The sequence below is a fragment of the Terrapene carolina genome, unplaced genomic scaffold (assembly GCF_002925995.2).
Source record: "Terrapene carolina triunguis isolate 2854851 unplaced genomic scaffold, T_m_triunguis-2.0 Scaffold88, whole genome shotgun sequence".
In the NCBI taxonomy this organism is placed as follows: Eukaryota; Metazoa; Chordata; order Testudines; family Emydidae; genus Terrapene; species Terrapene triunguis.
Genome location: NW_020664439.1, coordinates 29690321 through 29715144, shown reverse-complemented (window position 1 = coordinate 29715144; position 24824 = coordinate 29690321). Strand labels below are relative to the sequence as shown.

General features: G+C 43.1%; 1 protein-coding gene across 2 annotated transcripts in view; it reads left to right on the top strand.

The window, feature by feature from the left end:
• Positions 1 to 24824, top strand: part of IFT80 (intraflagellar transport 80) — a 154005-nt gene that overhangs the window by 42434 nt on the left and 86747 nt on the right. For both annotated transcript variants that reach the window (XM_026650014.1, XM_026650015.1), the window contains one exon: positions 1119 to 1187. In XM_026650014.1, coding sequence (XP_026505799.1) covers positions 1119 to 1187 — 69 coding nt within the window. The remainder of the gene's footprint in view (positions 1 to 1118; positions 1188 to 24824) is intronic.

Below are 24824 nucleotides of genomic sequence, written 5' to 3'. Positions count from 1 at the left end.
CCTATCTCTCCCCAGGCAGCTTTATATAGCAGGCTGGCCACTCAGGCCCGCAGGTGCATCCCCTCAGGTGATTAGGGCGTGGCCTCCCTGGCCAGTCCTAACTAATCCCCCTTTTAAGTGGAGCTGGGCTAACAGGGGCCTGACTTGGATCTCCTAGCCAGCACCCTGTTACAGTAAGCAAAAAGTTTGGCTGTTTTTGAGTAGAAAGAAAGTTACAATAAATAAAAATTCCTCCCCCCCCCCAAAAAAAAATCCCTCCAGTGCTCAAACAAAAAGGAAGCAGAAGAAGAATGTTCTTGTAACTGTTTTTGAATAGTTCAAAAGCCAAATCTGTTGTAAGTAGAAAAGTGACATTTGGCAGATAAATAGTCCTCGTGGAGGAGGAGTGACTTTGTGTTCTGGTCATAATTTATTTTCAACTATCTGAGTTAGAAGACTTTGCAAATAGAACTGTGCTGTACATTTTAAATTATGATAGCACTTTAAAGTAACACTTGGCATGAAGGTAGGCTGCAGTGAGTGTATATAAACTTTTCTGCATAGTGAATATGCATATAGTGAAGGTGACATTGAATGAGGAAATGCTCCAAAAGGCTCAGACTCCCTACTTTAGGATTTTTGGGAATGTGCAATTTAATTATGGAAATCAAGCTTTTAGAGTTGAGAGTTCCTACAAACTTTATCCTCAAATTTCACCATTCACCAAGTATAAATCACCAGTTTAACCTCTAAGGCCTGATACTACTCTCTTTCGATCTACAACAACTTAAGGATATCAGGTGTGGGTTATTGAACTGTAAACAAATGAGCAGTACTAGTAATGATGAATAGGGGATGTAGAGCTAGGGGAGAGAGTTGGATAATTATTGGCTTTCCCTTCCCAGAAAGCATTGTCAGGCAAGATAACCACAGGACTCTGGGTGGAGGAGAAGCTGCGATGACAGCAGCAGGAAAGCAGTTTAAATATGTTTTCCATAAGACACATTCTTTCTAATTAGCAAATAAATAAATGAATAAATAAATAGAACTAACCCTAAGTGTACCTAAATTTTAAAATGTCATATATTTTAATTTTTTTGAATTTTGAAAGAAACGTGACGACTTTCTGTTGTTTACAGTTGGTGAAGATGGACAAATAAAAATCTGGTCTAAAAGTGGAATGCTAAGATCCACTTTAGCACAGCAAGGTAAGTTAATTTATTTTCTTAAAGCTTGGTTTTAAATGTTTAATTTCAGCTACATATAATATATTCTAGTGCCTTCCCCTAAATCTGGCGGTAGTTGCTTAGATCAAGATATTAGGGCTTGACTCAACTTCCATTAAAATCAAAGGGAATTTTTCTGTTGACTTCACCGGAAGTTAGATCAGGTAGTATTCTTTGAGAGGCAAGCCTTCTTTGAAAGCCTATCGCATCTGAAAACTGTAGGCTTTTGGTTGGCAAGTACCGATTCTAGGTTTGCATATGGGTCCTGTTCCAAAACATATTTCAGAGAAGATATCCGCTACAAAAGTTGTCAAATAAAATTATAACAATAGGTCAATGAATGAAGTTTGAAAAGTTTATCTTTAAGAATTGGTCATTTAAAAAAAATCAAAATATATTAATATTTTCTGACTTAAAATCTACTTTAATGAAGTGAATTGCAAACTTGTAACTTGAATAATATTTGCATGTCCTCAAATGAAAAACATTAATTTTCTTTCACCGAGGGCATCATTGACATGCATAGAATCTTTGTTACCAGTGCTCACTACGGCACTCTCTGTATCTGCTGGGACAGGACCAGCTTCGTTTTCAGTATCCATGACTCTTTCAGGACCCAGTATATGGTCAAGGTACGTACCAGTACTGTCAACTGTTCCTTTGGTACCGATGGCACCACTGGGTTGAGCCGTGGATGACACTGGACACATGGTAGTCCCATCAGGAGTGGCCCCACTGCCACCATGAAGCTATTTGAAGAGATCCTCACAGTTACGCTCAGAGGCATCTCCCTCCCCTTCCCCATCTTGCTCTTGCTCTCGAAGGTCATCGAAACACAGCAGGAATCATAGTCAGTACGGGGATCAGTACCATTCCTGCAGTAGAGACAGGGGACCCTGGCCTAGTTCTTTCTGGCTGCCGATGCCATATCCTTATCTGCAGTGGCCTCTGTGGAATCCCTGGGAAGTCCCTCCTTCAACAAAGTCCCAGTCGTCTGCTCACTCTAGGGCAAAATTACCTGTACCTCCAGTAGGATTCCCATTGGAATCACCAGTCCTGCAGCGACCAGCAGAGGGGGCTTCCTCTGCAATAGGGCATCCTGAATCTTTAGGTCAATCAGATGTCATTCCTCAAGTCATTCCATTGGTCCCAACTAGATCTTCCTCCTCATCAGTGGATGACGCAGCAATACTCCAGTCCTCATCTCCAGTACCAGAAGATTTCAGGTCATATCAGGATCTGCTAGATGTATGGTGTCAGCCTTAGGTGTTCAGACCCAGTTCGTATAGGAAAACACAAATAAATTGTAGAATATCCTCCAGCCATCACCTCCTTGGAGAGTTTCACTCCCTATAAATGAAACAATACTAGAGCCTGCTAAATTCCTATGGAATGCCCTGGCTTCATTAATACCCACAGAAAAGCACACTGACAAAAAATACCATGTGCCATGCAGGGCTTCCAATGTTTTTTCTCTCATTCAGCTCCAAGTTCCCTGATTGTGACAATAGCAAATGAGCGAGTGAGACAGGGAAGATATAAATCTACACCTAAAGAAAGAATCTAAAAGGTTAGATTTGGTGAGGAGAAAGATCTATTCGACTTCTTCTTGCAGATGTGTATTTCAAACCAGCAAGCTCTGTTATTGAAATAGGATTTTGTGAACTGGAATGCTATGTCCAAATTTTTGGACAAGTTGCCAGAATCCTCAAGGGAGGAGTTCAAGGACTTTGATATGAAAGGCTGTTTAGTGGCCAAAACCTCCTTACATCTGCCCTGGATATAGTGGATGCTTTGTCTAGGCTCATGGCCTCAGCTGTAACAATTAGAAGAATCTCATGGTTAAAAAACTCTAGTGTAGCTCCTGAGATCCAACAATGCATTGAAGGCTTGCCATTTCATGGTCACCTGCTGTTCTCAGAGAAAATTGATGACACAGTTTGAGCCGACAGAGTCTTTCAGGGACTCCCACATCACCTTATGCTCATTGGGGATTTATACTCAGGCCACAAAGAGATGGCATTTTGAGAACCAACAGAAACAGCAATATTGTCCTCAGTGATATTTCCGTCAGTCCTCCTACCCTGCGAGGCAGCAAGATTTCCCTAGAAAAGGACACAAATCACAGAGGAGGAAACTTTCTGAGTCTAACTTTAGTCAAATGACCCCTCCTTCTCTTCCGGATTTTTGGGACCACATCTGGGGGATAGTGATTCATATTCTCCTTCACAATACCCCTGCAATGTATTACATGAACAAGACTGCTCCAACCCGCTTTTTCAGGAAGCAATAAAGTTTTGTCATCTCTCCATCGAGGAAGATATGCCCACAGCGGCTCATTTGTCATGCTCTCAGAACCAACTGGCTGATCACCTCAGCAGGTCTGTTTCAATCAAACATGGGTGGTCTCTAAAGAACAGTGTACTGAGGTCCATTTTCTGGCAATGGGGCATCCCTTCTATAGACTTGTTTGCGACAAAAGACAACAGGAAATGTCATCAGTTCTGTTCTCAAGCAAGACTAACCCCAGAGTCTCTTACCAACACCTTCCATCTGAATTGTGAAGGGAACATGATGCATGCTTTCCCACTCTGATCCCTCAAGCTCAAATTGGATCACGCCAGACTGATTCTGAGTGCACCAGCATAGTCTAGGCCCTTTTGATTTCTGACCTTCTCTCTTTATCGGCTCGACCTTCCCAACCTACTCACTCAACATCACGGCCAGGTAGTTCATCTGGCTTTGAGCAGTGTGCACCTTACTGCATAGATGCTTTGTGGCTAGACAAAGAGGAGGGGCAATGCTCAGAAGCAGTTAGACACATTCTGCTTAATACTAGAAAACCAGCCACAAAGCCAACCTACTTACCTAAGTGCACATGGTTTTCTTGCGAAACGTCCAAGCAAATTCAGCCCACATTAGCACAGATTCAGAACATTTTGGATTATTGCTGCAGCTGAGCTCCCTGAAGGTTCACTTGGTGGTGATCTCAGCTTTCCATCCTCCCAATCAAGGGAAGTCGGTATTTTCAAAGCCTCTGAGGGTGAGGTTTTTTAAGAGTATTCCCATTTTTTCCCACCAGTGAAGGAAAGAGTGCCATTGTGGGACCTTAATACAGTCCTGGGGGCACTGATGGATCCTTTGTTCGAGCTGACAGTAACATGTTCATGGGCTCTCCTCTCACAGAAGATGGCCTTCCTTGTGGCTATACATTCACAAGAAGAGTTGCGGGTCTTAATGGCACATCCTCTATACACTCAGTTCTTCAAGGACAAGGTGGTTTAAGACCATGCCCATTATTTTTGTACAAAGTGGTATCTCGGTTTCACCTTAGTCAGGTTATTTACTTATCTATATTTTTCCCAAACCACATTCAAGTGTGGAAGAGCAGCATCTACATAGCTTAGATGTCAGTCGATGCTTAACATTTTATTCAGAAAGGACTAAGCCATTTCATTTATCACCTCGACTCTGTGTCCTACGCTGAGCAGATGAAGGGACAATTTCCAGGTGGACAGTTGCCTGCATTACCACTGCTTATGGAGTGGCTCATATGATGCCTTCACAGTGATTGCAGGCTCATTCACCGAGAGCTCAGGTGACATTGGATGCATTCCTTAAGGATGTCTCAATTGTGGATATCTGCAAGGCTGTGATGTGGTCTTCTGTACATACCTTTGCTAGACATTACACTATCACCCCGGCATCAAGATCAGATACAAAGTTGGGGAAGGCAGTCCTGAAATCACTATTTAAATAGACTCCGAGCCCACTTCTTGCTGTAACTGCTTGTGAGTCACCTGAGTGGAATACTTGTCTGCAGCCACTCGAAAAAGAAAAGACTGTTACTTACCTGCATCGTAACTTATTGTTCTTCGAGATGTGGGTGCAGACATGTATTCCACGACCCGCCCTCCATCACTCTTCATCAGAGTCTTCAGCCAGTGATTTTGGTGGGAAAGAACTGAAGGGGGACAGGGCAGTTCTGCCCTTTTGTAGCCATGGGAAGGGCTATGATGGGGGAGCACGAGCACCACCTCCGTGGGTACTACTAAGCAAAATTCTCTGACTTTGGCACATTGGGCGCATGCACACCTGAGTGGAATACATGTCTGGACCCACATCTCGAAGAACAACTGTTATGGTACAGATAAGTAACCATCTTTTTCATGGTGACTCTCTTGTCATAATAGAAATGTTTGCTATACTGTTCACCTGTCAATCCATCCTCATGTATTAATTTTCCATGCATGCTTTTTCTCTCTTCTGGGTTTCCCAATGCATTGATACCTATAGTGATGCACACATGTTGGACTAAATTCACAGTTGGTGCAAGTGGGCACCATTCTGAATCTTGAAACTAAATTCACAGAAAATGTTGTTTCATACTTCCATAGAGTTTAAGGCCAGAAACCACGATTTGATCATCTAATCTGACCACCTGCATATCGCAGACCTTTAACTTTCACCCAGTTACCCCTATATTGAGCTCAATAACTTGGGCTAGACTAAAGCATTTCAGTCTTCAGGACCTTTAAATTGTTTTGTACCACAGGCAGAAAACAGGTGACAGTGCCCAAGACCCCTGCAAAGGCAGGGAACTGATTAGGTATGAGAATGATTTGGGTGAGATAGTATCAGCAGACAATCAGTGCCCCATGTTGCAAAGAAAAGTGAAAAATCCCAGGGTCCCTGCTAGCCCCAATTCCAAATGGCTTTTGAAATGTCCAACATGATGTCCAGATCAGTGGCCACTGCACTGGCTATGCAGAGATTCTACTAGTTCAGGCTTCAGGGATCCCATGTGAGGCCAGGTCACTATAAAAGAACTGCCCTTTGAGGGTAACAAACTCTTTAACAGAAGCACCAACAATGTCTTGCATACTTTAAAAGACTTGAGGGTTGCACTGAAATCTCTGGGCCTGTGTGTCCTAGCTCCCAAGAGGAAATTCCCGAGACAACATAGGTGTAGGCACTAGACTCAACACTATTCACAACAGCATGTCTTGAAGCCCCCAAGAAAGAGACAGCATTTCCAATGCAGACGAGCCTCAGCTTCCTCTTTGACTGCCTCTCCATCCTGGACTCTGGGCAACACCAATTTTGAAACACAAGTTATGAGTCTTATAGAACCAACTTCTTCTTCCATTACTCTCTCCCTTTGGCAATCATCTCTCCCATTTCTAGGATGCCTGGTCAGGGGTAACCTCGGACCAGTTGTCCTCAAAATCAACAAGTGAGATTATTGTATACAGTTTGAGGCTGTTCCCATCCCTTCCCCTCCATCCATAACCCTCTTCAGGGACCCCTCCTGTGAGAATCTAATGAAGCAAGAAATAGACTCCCCGATACAACTGGAAGTGTTGGAGGAGGTACCTCAGAAGTTCAGAGGCAACCAATTCTTTTGCAATTTGTGACCATTTCTCAGGGTGCCCTGGACTGCGAGTCACTTTGTTACTCCCCTTCCTCCAGTGTGAGGGAATCTTTCTTGTGGTAGCTGGATGTCAGCTCCCTGACACGGTCAGCCCTTCAGCCATTCAAACACTCACCTCAGAAGTCTGCCTGCCCCTACTTTCCCTTGCGAGTTAACAATAGGTGCACCCAGATCCTGAGCCACTCTGAAAATGCCCCCCCTTAAGTGCTCAGCCCCTATCACTGGGCACTCACAGTAGTTAACAGGTTCACTACTCCCAAGAGAATAGTGTGTATACACACACACTCTCTCTTTCTCTCTCCCCTCCCTCCAAAGGAATAGTGTATGCATGCACTCTCTCTCTCTCTCTCTCTCTCTCTTTCCCCCTCAAGGGAATAGTGTACAAACACACATGCACACTCCAGCTTGTTTGATTCAACTGTCAGTTCCAATATAACACAGCACTGTAATCTATTTGTAGTAAAAACAAATATAAGTTTATTAACAAAAGTAAAGATTTAAGAGCTAGTGAGCTGAGGGTAATAAGAACAATAGGTCACAAATAAAACAGAAGTATAACATGCTTCTACTAGACTAACACTTAAGTTTAACAGGCTTACCTTGTCTAAAGCAATTTCTCACCTAAGCCCTTTCTTGCAGCATTTAAACTGCAGTTGGTTGAGATCCTATTTTCACTGCCTGGTTACCCCCTCAAGTGCAGGATAAATGAAGGGTCTTTGTGCCATCCTCTTATTCCCTAAAGTCTACTGTTTTTGTCCCCCAGACTCAGGATGATTCCCTGTGCTTTTCCTCCTGAAGAGTTGGGTCCAAGGTGTCTCCCCATACTCCTAGTTGTTTCACATCCACCCTGTCCACCTGTTTCTCCTATTAACTTTCACATGTAAATGGGGCCTATTTTGTGTTTGTTTTACAATGCTTGATCTACATAGGGATTGAGGCTGGTGATTCCATGTCCCTTTGGTAAAAGCAGCTGGCCAACCCTGCCTGTTGACACAGTTTAAAACATTTTTGGAAAGTACATATAACTCCTTACACATTGACCTTGCATACATCTTGTAATGCTTATGATGACCAGTATGATATGAGCTTTCATTTGATACCTCAGACCTATTTTATAGGTAAATACTATGAAAGCAATGTGTTACGTGTAGTGAGTTTTTCAGGCCTGATAGGTGATGCTGACACAGAATAGTGACCTCTTTGGCAGTTGGCACCAGTTGGCCTCTGTTTCACACCTGTCCCCTGATGTTGATCTCCATCAATAGATTTCTTACTACAATAGACTAAATCAATCAATTATGGTCTCACCTCAGCACTCAGATGAGGACTTGCCACATGACTTCACTTATGCCTTCTGCAAGGGTTGTTGAGATCTATATATCTGCCAAAAAGACACACCATGGACCACTGGTTACAGACCTCACGGAGTTCTCTCCTCCTTAAACCGATGGACTGATCCAACTCAGGTATACAAAGGAATGTCCTTCTCACTGGCACAGCCAGCCAAGATATTGGCCATGGACTCTTCCATTCAAAGTTTGGGGGGGACTCATATGGCATGGCTGAAGATTCTGGGGAGATGGTCACCCTCCACATAAATGTCTTGGAACTCAAGGCTATCAGATTCTTATACAAGGCTTTCCCACCCCTACTCAAAGGCCTGATGATTCATGTCCTCGTGGACAATACACAGTGGTGCACTCCATCAACTGGCAAAAGTACTAGATCCTCCCCTCTGGAGACCTTGGGACTAGTACATTGAACATCACATTACATCAGTGGGTCTGCAGCTCCGTAGCCTCTAGAACGTTAGCAGAGGCCTGGGAACCACAAGTTGTCCCTCGAGACCAGAAGACATCCAGAAGGACTTCGGAGATGGTGGTTTCCACAGGTGGACCTGTTTGCAAGGATTCTTACTGCCAAATGTATTGCTCCAAAGGAAGTGCAAGCTAAGGCTTCATATCAGATTATTTTCGGTTCCCATGGACTTCTAGCTTTTCCTTGTATCCCCAAAATACCCACAGCTCTGAGGAAACTAAGAGAAGATGCTAGTTGTGTTATTGTGCTGCCACTAGTCAGGATGGGTTGATTTAAATAAAAAATGATATAATCACCAATTTTATTCATGATTTAAATCAGGAAGTATGAAACCTTTATTTAAATCATAGATTTTAATCTCCTTTTGCATTTGTACTTTTTAGTTATTTTCCTAAAGATAAGTTGATGCTCATTGGCTCATAACTATTAAAATAGTTGTTTTGCAGCTAAATATAACCATTACACTAAATTTGGTCCTTCTTTTTACTAACCAGGAGGTCACTCTATATCCATACGCATTTATTTAAGCAATTATGAGCTTAACTTTTTACTAGATGATGATTACATTTTTGCTTGCAATTTGTGTCAAGCTGTATTCGGATGGAAATTCAAATTCAATTAAAAATGTACAAAAACATCATTGTATTATGTTTTTATTGAGTAAAGTTACCTTAAATGTGCTGGATACATAAGAAAAACATTATCAAAATGTTTTGCTTTTAAAACTAAGGACATATTATCTGTGGTTACTGAATGTAACTGATGTTTCTGGTCACCATATCCTTCAAGGTTTTAGACATACATGACTCGTGCCTACCGATACTGCGTGGGTCACAATCTGAAGGGGAGGACACATCTCAGCAGGTGCCTGAGATAGATTAAGAGAGCCAGCCATGCTCTCTTAATCTATCTCAGGCAGTTGCTGTGCTGTACAGAGCAGCGACCCAGAGCGGCCAGCGTGAGAAGTGGCTGGTTCCGCTCCCCACCCAGGCCCAGCTGCGAGGAAGAGGGGCCGAGCATGCTGGGCCCCAGGTGCAGCAGGAGAAGGGAGCCCCTCCCCATCCAACCTGACAGGCCAAGCAGAAATCTGGGGGGCGAGGGGAACACTTGACTCCCATCTCTCCCCCCTCCCCATGTGTCACGTATGGTTTTAGACTAGTAGATCTCATACTCTCACACCTTGTTTTTACTCCTAGATTGGTAGTGGAAAATAAGCTTTCCTGCTTTTTAGCACCAGATTGGTTTCTTAACTTTGAATGAACTAGTCACTGAAGTGATCTAGTTGAATAGTCTGTAAAAAAACATTCTTTGTGGACCTACAGAAAGGCTACTGCTGTCAAAAGCTGTAGAAACTAGGTGTAAGGTTGAGATCTACTAGTCTAAAACCTTGCAGGACATGGTGACCAGCAACAACCAGTTCAATTCACTGACTCCAGATAATACATCCTTAGTTTTAAACTCAAAACATTTTGATAATGTTTAGCACTTCAACCAACTCTGATTCCGGGTCTTTAGCCAGAGACTTCCACCAGTTCAGTGGTTTGACTTTCTTGAAAATTTGGCAGGAAACATGTACTGCTACATATTATTTTGTGTATTTAATTTAGATTATTTTAATAGATTATAATAAATTTAGGCCTGAACATAGATTTTCAATTTCAAATTTAATTTTCAATTGGTTTATTTGTAACACAAACAAACAAAAAACATCTGTATTTAATTTACATTTTAAAAATTATGTTTTTTAAATCAGTGGGGGGTTTTATTCACCCTGTCTCCAGCATAGGCCAAGCAGTTTTGGTTCTCTGAGCTAGTGAACCTTTCCATTGAATGGTCTGTCACCTAACTAGTCTTGTCAGACTTGATCTCACAAAACAATGGGCACATCCCTTCTCTGGACATGAGGTCCCTGCACCTGACCACCTGGATGTTGGCAGGATGACTCCTAGAGAGGGAAGCTGCTCAGCTTCAAGCAGGACATCCTCATTCACAGCAGGAAACCCTGAACCAGGTTAACTCATAGATCAAATTGAAGAGAGTCTCTTCTGGCAATGTAATATCAACTTTCACCAGTAACATGCTATGTTAGAATATTTACTCCCTTTAAACAAATTAGATTCTTATTTTGATTTGGATGCATCTAGCAACAGTATCTACTGGTTACCCCCTGTTTGGGGATACATTGTTTTCTCACACCCAATGGTGGTGCGATTTCTCAAAGGGCTCATTAATATGTTTCCATCCATTCCAGAGATCCATCCATCATGGAACCACACCTTGATGCTGACAGGACTGATGGATTCCCCATTTGAGCCTGTGGCTACATGCTGTTTCTACCACCTTCCAATGAAAACTGGTGGCTATCGTGTCTGCTAGATGGATAGGAGAGATTCAGACTTTCAGGGCAGACCCACCATATACACTCTTCCACAAAGAGAATCCAGGCCTTACCTGAAGGTTCTGCTTCAAGTGGTCTCAGATTTCACATCAATTAGTCTATTCACCTCCCAGTTTTCTTCCTGAAACCACATCCCTCTCTGAGAGAAAAACACCACATGTTGAATGTTGTGAGAACATTATCTTTTTATTTGGACAGAACCAAACCATTCAGATACAAACGTAGATGCTTTGTGGCATTTGCTGAAAGGGTTACGGTTAACCAGTATCTTCCTAGAGTAGGGGTTCTCAAACTGGGGGTTGCAAGATGGTTACATGGGGGTCATGAGTTGTCAGCTCTGTGGGCTGACAGCCCCAAGCTCCCATTAAATTAAATTAACCCCCCCACACACTTTAAATTTATAAAGGGGTGGGGTCACACTCTGAGGCTTGCTGTATGAAATGGGTCACCAGTACAAAGTTTGAAAACCACTGTCCGAGAGAATATCTAAATGGTCCTCTCACTGTATTAAGGCTTTTATTATACCCCAGGAAAGACTCACACACCCTGGGCAAGTTAGGGCTCACTCCACCTCTACCCTGGCAGTCTCCATGGCCTGTCTGGTGAATGTCCCCATATCAGAAATATACAGAGCAGCAATGTGGAGTTTGGTTCACAGATTCCATTATTCTTCCATTATTCCCTGGTGCAGGCTTTCAGGTTGGATGTGAACTTTGGTAGGGCAGTCCTGGAGTCACTTTTCAAGTAGACATCAACACATTCACCTTCTGACACTGGGATAACTGCTTGTCAGTCACCATGAGTAGAATCTCTGTGGACAGGCACTTGAAGAAGAAAGAACTGTTGCTTATCCTAGTAACTATAGCTCTTTGAGAATGTGTTTTGACAACACAACTCAATCCCACCTTCTGTCCATGGTGATTGGATTCCTGCTCCTGGGATTCTTACTAGTGAAGGAAGTGAGCGCGGTTTGCTGCTACCATGCCCATTATACTTCCTGCTATGGGAAGTGAGAAGGTGTACAGAATGCAAGCACGGCCACAGCAGACACTGCTATTCAAAAAAATCCAATCCAATCTATGTACATGGGGTGCATCTGCACTGACAGTGGAATCTTTAGGCAGCATATCTTAAAGAACCTCTGTTACTATAGGGTAAGTAACTGTTCTTTTTTGAATGCTGGTCTCTGTGTGTATTCCTCTGTGAGTACACAAGTGCTCCATGTGCCTGAGATCAGAGAATTCTAGCAAGTAGTGTCTGTTGGTCCTCACATGCGCCCTTGCTCTCCTTGTGTTTTATGCCAAGGGCAAAAGGGGCAGTGTGGACTGATGCCTCTCCAGTTCTTTCATACAGTTGCATGGTGTGAGTCGGACTCCAGTATCTGGAACTGACCCTCTTTTTGACTTTTTTTCCTATAGATATTTCCAAGTTTTCATACAATTAGTTGATATTGTTAGTAGTATAATAAGTTTAGATAGTGGTTAGTTATAATTCCCACCCCGATGAATCCTCCAGTTCCCGTGGCCTGGGACTTAGAGCCAAAGGTTTAGATCGTATGAGAAGAAAGGTGTTTAGTTCTACCAGCCCAACTATCAAGCTGAGCTGGCAAAATGTGAGTTTTTATTATTCTACGTTCCTGGACTATAAAGGCAAGTTACCTAGGAGGATAGGGTTCAATTTCAAGCCCTTATTGACAAGGACAGATTCGTGGGAAGAACTTGTTACAAGCAGCAGTTGACACTGCCGATACTGCATCAAGATCCATGACAACTGCTTTAGTGATGCACTGGGAAATGTGGCTACACTCTTTGGGGTTCCCCAAGGAAGTACAGAACACCATGCAGGACTTGCCCTTTGATAAAGTTAATCTTTTCAACCAGAAGACAGAGGAGTCTTTGCATTCAGTAAAACACTCCAGGGCAACCCTCTACTCCCAACCCGGAAGAGGAAGAATCATGAGCAATCTTACAAGATGAGGTCTTTACCACAGCTCTTCTATCACCTGCAGTCTTACAAGTCACCTCACAAATGGCAGAAGGTGCAAAAATTGAGAGAGCTTTCCCCATCCACCTGTACTGCAGCTACCCATCTTCCCCTCACCACCCCCCGGATGCTTGTGAGCTGTGAACCAATGTTGATGCTGTCTCCACATGGTTCCAAGGTCTGATTTGGAGAACGTTTAGCACAAATTTCCCACAACTGGAGAACAAAAACAGACATATGGGTGCTGAATATAATCCATTCCAGCTATGCCATAGAATTTCTCTCCCTTATGCCTCTTCAGGGACTAGTCTCACGAGGAATTCCTCCTTCAGGAGGTAGAATCCCTCCTTCAATGGGGAGCAATCGAGTGGGTACTGCTTCAGCCTTAAGTAAAAGGATTTATTCAAAATATTTTCTAGTCCCCAAAACAACAGGAGAATGGAGACCCATTCTTGGCCTGTGGTAAATCAGTGTCTCTAATTGCAATTTAAAATTCTACATGGTCATTGATAATACCATTCCTAGAAAAAGACATATAGTTCAAAGCTCTCAATATGAAAGATATTCAAATATCTAGATGACTGGCTTCTCACAGGCAAGATATGTCCAGAAGTCATAACAAGAATTCCATCGCTACTCCATCTATAGGCATCCCTGGGAATCTCTGTGAACATGGAAACGTCTACTCTGGCTCCAACCCAGACTATAGATCTAATAAAAGTGACTTTAGACTCAATCAGAGCAAGGGCATATCTCACTGTGGACAGATTCCAGCCATGGGCATCCTGATAGATCAGGTTATGCACAACTGTCAGGCATTGGTCCAGATTTGCCTTACTTTCATGGGTCACATGGCATCATGTATTTATGTAACACTGTTCACCGGACTCCACTTCTGATGCTTACATGCTTGGCTTTGAACAGAATATACATTGAGCACAAACAGCATGAATACTGTAGTGATAATCCGCACTAAGGCAAGGATCTCTCTGACTTGGTGGAAAGATCTTGCACAAGCATGTGTGCATTTTCCTTTCCTATGCCCCACACCCGACAGAATAATAGTTGCAGATGCCTCTTTGGTAGGTTGGGGGGCTTACGTGGACGGTCAAACAGCACTGGACACTTGCGCACACTGGAAAATCAGGATGCAATAAACCTCTGGAGCTAAGAACACTCCAAGAATCATGCAGGGCATTCTTACTATTAATCCAATCTCACCACGTTCTCATAATGTCAGACAATATGACAAGCATATTCTACATAAACAAACAGGTAGGAGGAAGATCCATTCCCCCATTTATGCAACTGGTATATCAAGCACCACATCACCCTATTGGCAGTGGACCCCAGGAACCCAGAATTCACTGGCAGCCAGTCTCAGCAGGCATTTTGCCACTGATCATGCGTGGGATTTGCACAGCTCAGTGGTGAACAGCATCTCAGTGGGGACACCTTACCTGTGACCTGTCTGCCTCCCAGACAAATAGTAAGTGCAGGACATACTATTCCAGGGAACTCAGGGCCAGTTCTCCAGAGGCAATGCTCTCTTACTCCCTGTCAGAGTTGCTGACTGGCCAGCTGAGGCAGGAGCAGATGCAGGCTGGAGTAGGGGCTGGATAGCGTGGAAACGGCAAACACTAGAGCAGAAGCTGAAGCAAGCGCTGGCAGGAGTAGGAGCAAGGACAGTCTGTTGAAACTACTGGCAATGGGAGTGTTCTTGACTAGGTAGTGATGCTGAGCAGACAGGAGAGAGTGCTTTCTTTAGGTGCCTATGTACCTACCTTGGGATCACCTTGGTGGGTCATCACCTGTGGATTGGCTGAACCCTGGTGAAATGACCTAGGTCATATCACAAGACCTGCAGGTAATAGTCTCTGATGACTCATCACGCTCTGGCTCAGGGATGACCCATCAAGCTTAAGCAGGCTTGGGTTCAGAGGCTTGGGTGGGCTCAGACTCAGAAGTATCACATTTCCTTGGACAGACTATCTGAACTGTGCCTTTCCTTCTATCCCACTACTTTCTCGACTACTGCAGAAGATTAATCAGAACAGCGCTCATCACGCCCAAATGGCCCAGGCATTTCTGGTTCTTGGGTCACCTGCATCTGTCAACCCAGTCACTCACCAGCATTCATCCCTTCCTGAACCTATGACTCAAGAGAACCTCAGGGTCAGACATCCCAGTCTTGAAGCTCTTCACCTCACGGCTTGGTATTTGAATGGACCTAGAATGTTCTTGTTCTGAAAGCGTATCCCATTCTCACTAACAGCAGAAAGGACTTAACATTTTCTGGTAATCTTGCCAAGTGGAAGTGTTTCTCTATTTGGGCCCAGCAGCACCATTTGTCTCCTGAGACAATGGGTATTCCTGATATTTTGGATTACCTCTTTACCCTCAAGATGACAGGATCTTTCCCTTAGCTCAGTATAGATTCACCTGGTGGCAGTCAGCACATGATATCCTCCAACGGAAGGCTACTCTCTTTACTCACTGTCACATTCTGGGATGCAGTCCAGACCAGTGAGAGGTTGTGTCACTGCCTGCCCCATAACCCTGGATGCTTCACAATGTTTTGCTGTTACAGATCCCAACCTGGGCTGCTCACCAACAGCCTAATAGCATGCGTGTTACACCCTGAGTGTCTATGTATACCTGCAGTCCAGGTCCAACTCTTACCCTAGCAGCCTGTGAGCAACACACCAGCCACGCTCTGGCTTCCAAAACCGTTGATTACTACTTGCAGGGAGATTCCAACACACTCCCAATCCCGAATTTTCCTCAAAATGTATGTTCTGCACTGTTCAACCCTCTCCTGGACAGCTCAGGTATTATAGGTCTGTTGCCCCTATAAGGGATCAATATACAACAGTTTGCTACTTTAATTGGAGTTACCAAACACAGTTCAGTTTAAACACAACACTGGATTCGTTTTTATTAAAAAATAAAACAAGTGTATTTAACTACAAAGAAAGATTTTAAGTAAGTACAAGGTATTAAAGTCAGAAATGGTTACAAGAGAAATAAAGATTAAATGCTTTCTAGTAGCTAAAACTTAACAAACTAGACTTGGTTGAAGGTAAAATCCTTACAACATGTTCCCAGCAACCAAATTTTCATGCCAGGATCCCTCTCAAAAGGCTGCTTCCTTTGTCTTCTTAGGTGAAAGAGCGATAGGGAGAGAGAGAGAACTTGGGGTATTTTGCCCCTCACTTCTATAGTCCATTCACCATTTGAAATGGTTTTTTTTTTTATGATTACTCCTCAAAGCAAAGTTTATTCAAACCGTAAGAAAGGTGACATGGAGTCTGGAAGTGAAGGTGGTCCCATGCTCTTTCTTTTCCCCTGTGTATGCTGAAATGTAGATTTGCCTTGTCTCCTTGCTGTCTCAAGGAACCTGTTTACTTTTTATATGTAAATTGAAGTTTCTTTTGTTTAGGAAAGACCTGTTTAACCACTCCTGCTTAGTTAGGGCTGCGTGGGTTTGAATATGTGCTACTAACATCATACAGAGGGAATTTATAACTTTACGTATAATGCTGATACATACATTTCACCATGATATTATTGACCAGTGAGTTATTAGTTTTCAAATGATACCTCACAAGGCATTTTTTGTAAAAAGATTCTTATGCTAATATGTACAATGTGAATACAGGGGTGCCTTTGATCACACTCACTGAGTCATCTCCAGCTTCTTAAATGGCTTTCTTTGAACTTTTCCACTGGTAATAAGACTAGCCCCTCAATCAGATCTTAATTTAGTACTTTCAACACTTAGCAAGCCACCTTTTGAACCCCTGGCCACTTGTTCAGTGCTACACTCATCTATGAAGGTTGCCTTCCTCATTGCCATCATCTTAGCCAGATGGGTAGGTGAACTGGGGGCCCTAATAGTAACCCCCCCCACACACACACAATATTTCATCAAGACAAGGACATGCTACAGTTATATTCAAAATTCACCCCTACAGTAATTTAGAAATTCCAAATAAACCAGACTATCCACTTTACCTGTGTTCTTCCTCAATCCCCCCACCTCCAGCATCGAGAAGAGACTTCATTCTCTCTCTATTTGAGATGAGCTTTGGCATTTTTCTTACAGAGAACAAAACAGATCAAAAAGTCATCTAGGCTCTTTGGTGTTGTAGTGGAACAAGCCTGAGGTCAAAGTCTTTCCTCCCCAAAGATCTCCAAGTGGATCTCTGACTGTATCCTACTTCGTTATTAACTGGTACACCTTCCTCCCCCACATGGGGTATGCATCCTCAGTGGCTTCAAGAAGTATCTCGGCTTGATATCTGCAAGACAGCAATGTAGAATTCCATCTACGCAGTCATGAGACACTATGCCTTGGTCCAAGCCTCCTCCACTAATTCATCCTTTTGGATGGCAGTTCTGCAAGCAGCCATACCACCTGCATCCTTACACCCCCTCATCCTCTTTAAGTAGTGCTTGCCAGTCACCCACAGTGGAATACACATAGGGACCGAACTTGAAGAAGAAAGGAAAGTTACTCATCCTTGATAACTGGAGTTCCTTGAGATATGTGGTCCCTAGCTGTAGTCCATTACCTGTCCTCCTTCCCTTCTGCTTCGAATAATCTCTGATTCGTGGTAAAAGGAGGAACGAGAGAGGCATCAGTCTGCCCCACCTCTTATACCTTCAGCATGGAGTATGAGAAGAGGAAGGGCACAGGTGCAGATCAATGGACACTGCTTGCTAGAATTATCTGGTCTTAGATGCATGGAACGCATGCATACCTCCTGTGGAATACAGATAGGGACCACACATCTTGAAGAACTCCAGTTACGAAGGGTAAGTAACTTCTCTTTCTTTTTTAAACTGAAATGTTTCATGGTTACTCACTTCCTTAAGGCAAACTTTTTAAAATTAAATTTGAGAAAAACAGTTCATTTGTTTTTGAATGAGATGACAGTCTAAAAGAAAAATATTTTTCCCAATATAAAAATACTGAATTTTTTAAAGTGTTACCCCAAATTTAGTTGCAGTTTGACCACAAAGAGAAGAGTTTATTGTGTGGCCTTGGTATTAAAAATTTATTTTATTTCTTCTCCCTCAGTTCTTCCAATGTATTATTGATCATAAAATATTGATCTTTTGTTTTTGTTATTGGAAATATAAAAATGCACCATCAGGGCATCCTGGATACATGTATATCAGAAATAAAACTTACAAATAAACCAGTGACACAGATTATGGACTTTTCCACCCTTCACCCTATTAACAAGAATGAACAGATGCTGACCCCCCCAAAGCTTTCTTGTAACTTCCCTCACCTTCTCCTTTCTCAAAAGTCAGGGAAAACAGGTGAGCCTTGCCCAGAAAGTCAAAAAACTCAAACTCTGTCAGACCAAGTTCTGGGTATTAGTGAGTTACAGCCATAAAATAATTATGTTGTTTAAAGTGAGGTTAGGCTAGTTTTAATCCCAACTACACTGTAATTTATGGTTATTTTCTTGGGGAAAAATAGTAAAATATTTTACCAGTTTCTCCCTTTCCCCCTAGGCTCACCTATTTTCTGACTCCAGCCCATGATTAAAAAAATGTATCATTTTTGCCACAGGGTGGGAGCTAACGGTTCTGGAGTGGCTGATCTGTGATAGCTACTATCCTCTTCTCTGAACCCTCAGTGGCTGGCAAGGAGGAGGAGCCACTCGATGTGGGAACAAAGGGTCTTAGGGACAGCCCTCAAAGGCAGAAGTGCTATTCTTTGTTTGGATGGAGGTGGGGGAGATGAGAGAGACTGCTGGAGTTGGAGATTAGCTCCTAAATGTGAATTCAGCTGGAATGTGAAGCTGGACCACTTAGATGAGAAAAAAATTAAAATATATTTTGTATTTTTTTCCTCAAGGAAATACCAAAGTTGTTATATTACTGCCTAGGAGTTTCATACATTTTTAAAGTGTAGTTGGAGAGCAGAACCCCATAAGGGCTGATTACAGATAGCTTTGTGTTATACATCAGTCTCTTTCAGTGTTTCAGAGAAGAGAATGCAGATAACCAACTCTTGTTACCTAGATCCTTTTTCACTTTTGATGTTCTTCATCCCTGTTCTAACATAAGCATTTCTCCCATCCCTCCTGAAATTGGGATGTTTCTACAGATTAACCACACTCTAGAAAGGAGGTGTATACAAACATGGTGTAACTTAATGACAGAGCCATGTTTTGCCATTATTTTCATGCAAGTTATCACACATAAAAATAAGACAAAAGTTTAATACATAATGACAGTAATAAAATGTTTTAACATATGTTCTAGTATATTCTTTTATATATTCAGATTGGCTGATTTGCACTGTTAAACTCTTAAAGGCCCTGGTTCAGCAAAGTACTTAACCACATGCCTAGGTTAACCCAAGGAGGCAGGCTTAGTGCAGTCAGGCTACTCACACGCTGAAGTACTTTACTGAATTGGGGCCATACAGACAGACCTACTTTTGAGCTTGGCTTGGTAAACTAAGCTTTGAACTCTGATACAGCCTTCCAGATATTTTTAAACTTACTTTAAAGCAATATAGTTTAGAAGTGCTAGTGTGACAAGCTGCAAAATATTTATTTTTATATCTATTTCTTAAAATATTTCCCTTTCTAATGATTATAAAATGTTGCTGATTTTGTATTTGGAATTTCTTGCATTTGTAGTCTATTTCAGTTAAGACACCCAACTAAGTTTTGTTTTTCAGACTTTGTACATTGAGATCATGTGACCTTTTGACATTTTTTAAGAAACCACATGCACCTGGGTTTGGGTTAAATGTCAGACCCTTATCTCTCTCTAAAACAAATTATCTAAATCCTTTCAACCTGTCGAAGGCATTTTTAACCACAGGAGTGGAGGCAAAAAATGTATTTCTGTTGTTTTAAGGAAGTTCATAGCTCAAATATAATGTGTTTTTCACATTTACAGTGCAAAAAGTAAGATAAGCCAACAATCCTTTTGACATCTATTTTTATAAATTATTTTGCAATATATGCTATTCCCTATTTCTCAATTGATATCATGCAAAAATGTCAGATGTCATTTTTTCAAGTCATTGTTTGTACATTTTCAAGTCAAATAACTTTCAGTGTTGTAAACCTTGCAAAGCAAGAGCCAAATTCTGCTCTGAGGCATGTTCAACTTCCATTGACTTTACTGAGAGTTGCATATATGTCTGAGGGTAGAATTGGGCGCCAGTGAATGACTATCTTACCTTTCTTTTACTTCTGCTTTCAGTTTATGTTTGATCTAGGGCAAGATACTGCAAGGCATGGCATCCCTTCAGCATCCACTTTACAGGATCAGGCCCTGATAGATTATTCTAAATTGACTGAAAGCTGACTCTGTTCCCACAGACTTGATTGGGAATTTGTTAGGATCTTATACCAATTAAAGCATTAAGTAATTATATTATGTTCATTGTGTTAAATTTTATCATAAGAACAGCCATAATGGTTTGGACGAGTGGTCCACCTAATCCAGTATCCTGACTCCAAAAATGGCCGGTACTAGAGCTTAAGGGAGAGTGTACACAACAGGGCAGTTGGAGTGATCCCATCCCTGTCTTCCCCTCCTAGCTTCTGGCAGTCTGAGGTTTAGGGTTGCCCTGAGTATGGGGTTACATTTCTGACCATCTTGGTTAATAGCCATTGATGGCCCTATCTTCCATGAGCTTATTTAGTTCTTTTTTGAGCGTAGTTATACATTTGTCCATCACAACATCCCATGGAAGTGAGTTCCATAGGTTAATTGTGTGTTGTGTGGAAAAGGTACTGATGTTTCTTTTAAATCCTACTGTCTATTAATTTCATCCAGTGACCCCTGGTTTTTGTATTGTGGGAAAGGGTAAATAGCACTTTTCCCCCACAATATTCATGATTTTATAAACCTCTCATCATATCTCTCCCCCACCCCTGGTGTCGTCTCTTTTCTAAGGTGATAGCCATAATCTTTTTAGTCTCTCCTTTTATGGAAGCTGTACGATACCCTTGATCATCTTTGTTGCTTTTCTCTGAACCTTTGGCAGTTTCACTATATACTTTTTGAGATGGGGCAACCAGAACTGGACACAGTATTGAAAATGCGGGTGCATCATGGATTTATATAGTGGCACTATGATATTTTCTGTCCCTTTCCTAATAGTTCCTAATATTCCATTAGTCTTTTTGATTGCTGCTGCGCACTGGTGATGCCAATATCTTTTTTTCTTTTTTTTTTAGTAGAAACCCATTATATATGTGTAGTTGGGATTATATTTTCCAATGTGCATTACTTTGCACTTATCAATGTTGAATTTCATCTGCCCAGTAACCTAGTTTTGTGAGATTCCCCCATAACTCTGTACTCAGCTTTGGACTTAACTATCTAGAATAATTCTGTATCATCTGCTACCATCTTTGTGTCATCTTCTGTCATCTTATTAAAAGGTGGTAGAATTATCATTGCTTAAATGTTTTACCCATTTCATTCGCTTGTTATTGCCCTTGATCACTGTACTCTCCTCCCAACCCCCAGAAACAAAACAGAACAAAAAAAACCCCTTATGAAGGAAGTTCCATTATTCCATTTCATGTTTCTGACCCAGAATCTGAGAGATTCACTTTTACCTCAGGATTGTACCTGAATTTCAATTTACAGCTAAGTATCAAACAGATAAAATGAGGTAAAATGTGAGCAGATTGAGACATGATGGTTAAAATGTGAGTCACCTCTTATGGTGGAAAGATAGAATATTCTTGTTATTTTCGGCAGAGTTAGTAGTGATACCTGTAGTTAAGGCTGCTCGACTCTTTCCATTGCTCATGATTTGTAGCCATTTTCTTGCATGTCATCCGTTCTAGCATCTGTGCTCCTACAGTGTTCCATTCACATTCTTGCATTCCACTGAAATCACAGAGCAACAAATTGATGTACCTGGTATTTTAAGCAGTACTGAGATACATTTTGCCTGACATTTCTTGCAATGTAAAATGCAGTTGTACTCGGGGGTAAATCTTCATTGCAGTTAGCCTGGGCTAGCTTAGCACAGGTTGAGCATCTCCTGACCCATGATACTTCATCTACAGTGGTAGTGTAATAGCCCATGTGCTGTGATGGATTACTGGTGGGTTATCCTATGAATCTTAGCAATGCATTAAATGGGGCTGCTCTATTATTTTTGTGGCGAGCTGCGCGCGCGCTCTCTCTCTCCTTCCCCCCTAGCATGGAACCGCTGTATGTGACAGTGACATGAGAACAATATTTCATGTGAATAACTTGCAAGTGGAGTCACTCATTATTAATGCAGACAGTTCTGAAGGCAGAACAGCATTTGGTAGCAAGAAATTTTAATGAGAATGTCATTAAGGAATTCAGTCTGCAAACCACAAAGTGATTTGTAGCACACTTGACTAACTTCTTTGCCTCTTCATTTCTTTCCTGTTCACTAAACATAAAAATGTCATTTTAGGTACATTTCTCAAAGTTATGGGTCTTTCTGATACCACTCCACAGCTTTACTAGAAGACTTGTGTCAGTTCTGGCCAACTGGCAGCACAGGAGAGGGATTTCTTGGACAACATCTCTGTTCAAACACTGAGGAAGAGCAGCAGAAATGGAGCAGGCAAATGCAGGGGTAAAAGCATTTCCTTGTAGAGAAGAAAAAATCTGAAGGCTGCTTGATGCTAAGATATGAAAGAGGACCCCAGATATTATGGGTAAAATTTTCAAAAGCAACTTATCACTCTAACTGACTCAGTGCCTAAGGCTATGTCTACACTACAGAATTAGGTCGGATTTATAGAAGCCGGTTTTATAGAAACCGGTTGTATGCAGCCGATTGTGTGTGTCCCCACCTAAAATGCTCTAAGTGCATGAAGTCGGCGGACCGCGTCCACAGTACCGAGGCTAGCGTCGACTTCCGGCGCATTGCACTATGGTACCTATCCCACAGTTCCCGGAGCCTCCGGCGCCCATTGGAATTATGGGTTGAGATCGCAATGCCCGGATGATGCAAAGCAGTGCCGCGAGGGGTTCTGGGTACATTGCGTCAGGCCCCTCCCCCGCCGTCACAGCAACGGCAGACAATAGATTCGCGCCTTTTTACCTGGGTTACCTGTGCAGACAACATACCACGCCAAGCATTGAGCCCGCTCAGCTCAGCTCACCGTCACCATATCTCTTCCGGGTGCCGGCAAACGTGGGACTGCATTGCTAAACAGCAGCAGCAGCTTACTGCCTTTTGGCGGTAGACGGTGCAGCATGACTGGTAGCCTTCATTGGCGATCTGGGTGCTGGCAGCTGTGGGGCTGGCAGCCGTAGGGCTGCATTGCACCAGCCCCTTGCCTTTTGGTAGAAGATGGTATATTACAACTGGTAACCGTCGTCATCGTACTGCAGTGGCTGTCGATCATGGGCACCCGGGCAGACAATGATGGTTATCAGTCGTAGTATGCTATTTTCTGCCAAGTGCCCAATATTGTCTGCTAAGCACCCAGAAGAGGCCGAGGGCTATCTGGGTGCTGGCAGACATGGGGCTGGCAGCCGTGGGGCTGCATTGCACCAGCCCCCTTGCCTTGATGATGATGGTTATCAGATGTATTATTCGCAGGATGGGGCAACATTGCTATACAGCAGCAACCCCTTGCCTTTTGGGCAGAAGATAGTATATTACGACTGGTATCCATCGTTGTCATACTGCAGTGGGCATCAGATCGTGCAATAGACCTGAAGGCTTACTGCCAAGCGCCCAGTATTTGCTGCCAAGCACCCAGAAAATGCCAAGGGCTATCAGTCATGCTGCGCCGTCGTCTTAAGATGTAAAAAATAGATTTATTCTCCATTCATTTGCTTCCCCCCTCCCTCCTGCTAAACCCAGGCTTTTGAGTTCAATCTTTGGGGGGGGGGCATTCTGTGTGACAGTTGTTTGTGTTTCTCCCTGATGCAAAGCCACCTTTCTTGATTTTAATTCCCTGTACCTGTACGCGGTGTCACTCGCCCCTCCCTCCCTCTCTCCCTCCCTCCCTTCTTCCCCTGGTCCGTCAGATACTACTTTCGCGCCTTTTTTCAGACCAGACGCCATAGCCAGCACTGGGATCATGGAGCCCGCTCAGATCACCGCGGCAATTCTGAGCACTATGAACACCACGCGCATTGTCCTGGAAAACATGCAGAGCCTCCTGGACATGCCAAAGCCAAACCAGGACCAGCTGAGGAGGAGGCGATTGCAGCGCGGCGACGATAGTGATGAGGAAATTGACATGGACCTCTCACAAGGCACAGGCCCCAGCAATGTGGAAATCTTGGTGTTACTGGGGCAGGTTCATGCCGTGGACCGCCGATTCTGGGCCCGGGAAACAAGCACAGAGTGGTGGGACCGCATCGTGTTGCAGGTCTGGGACGATGCCCAGTGGCTGCGAAACTTTCGCATGCGTAAGGGCACTTTCATGGAACTTTGTGACTTGCTTTCCCCTGCCCTGAAGCGCCAGAATACCAGGATGAGAGCAGCCCTCACAGTGGAGAAGCGAGTGGCGATAGCCCTGTGGAAGCTTGCAACGCCAGACAGCTACCGGTCAGTCGGGAATCAATTTGGAGTGGGCAAATCTACTGTGGGGGCTGCTGTGATCCAAGTTGCCAGGGCAATGAGAGACCTGGTGATATCAAGGGTAGTGACTCTGGGAAACGTGCAGACCATAGTGGATGGCTTTGCTGCAATGGGATTCCCAAACTGTGGTGGGGCGATAGACGGAACCCATATCCCTATCTTGGCACCGGCGCACCAAGCCACCGACTACATAAACCGCAAGGGGTACTTTTCAATGCTGCTGCAAGCCCTGGTGGATCACAAGGGACGTTTCACCGACATCAACGTGGGCTGGCCGGGAAGAGTACATGATGCTCGCGTCTTCAGGCAGTCTCTTCTGTTTCGAAAGCTGGAGGAAGGGACTTTCTTCCCAGACCAGAAAATAACAGTTGGGGATGTTGAAATGCCTATCGTGAT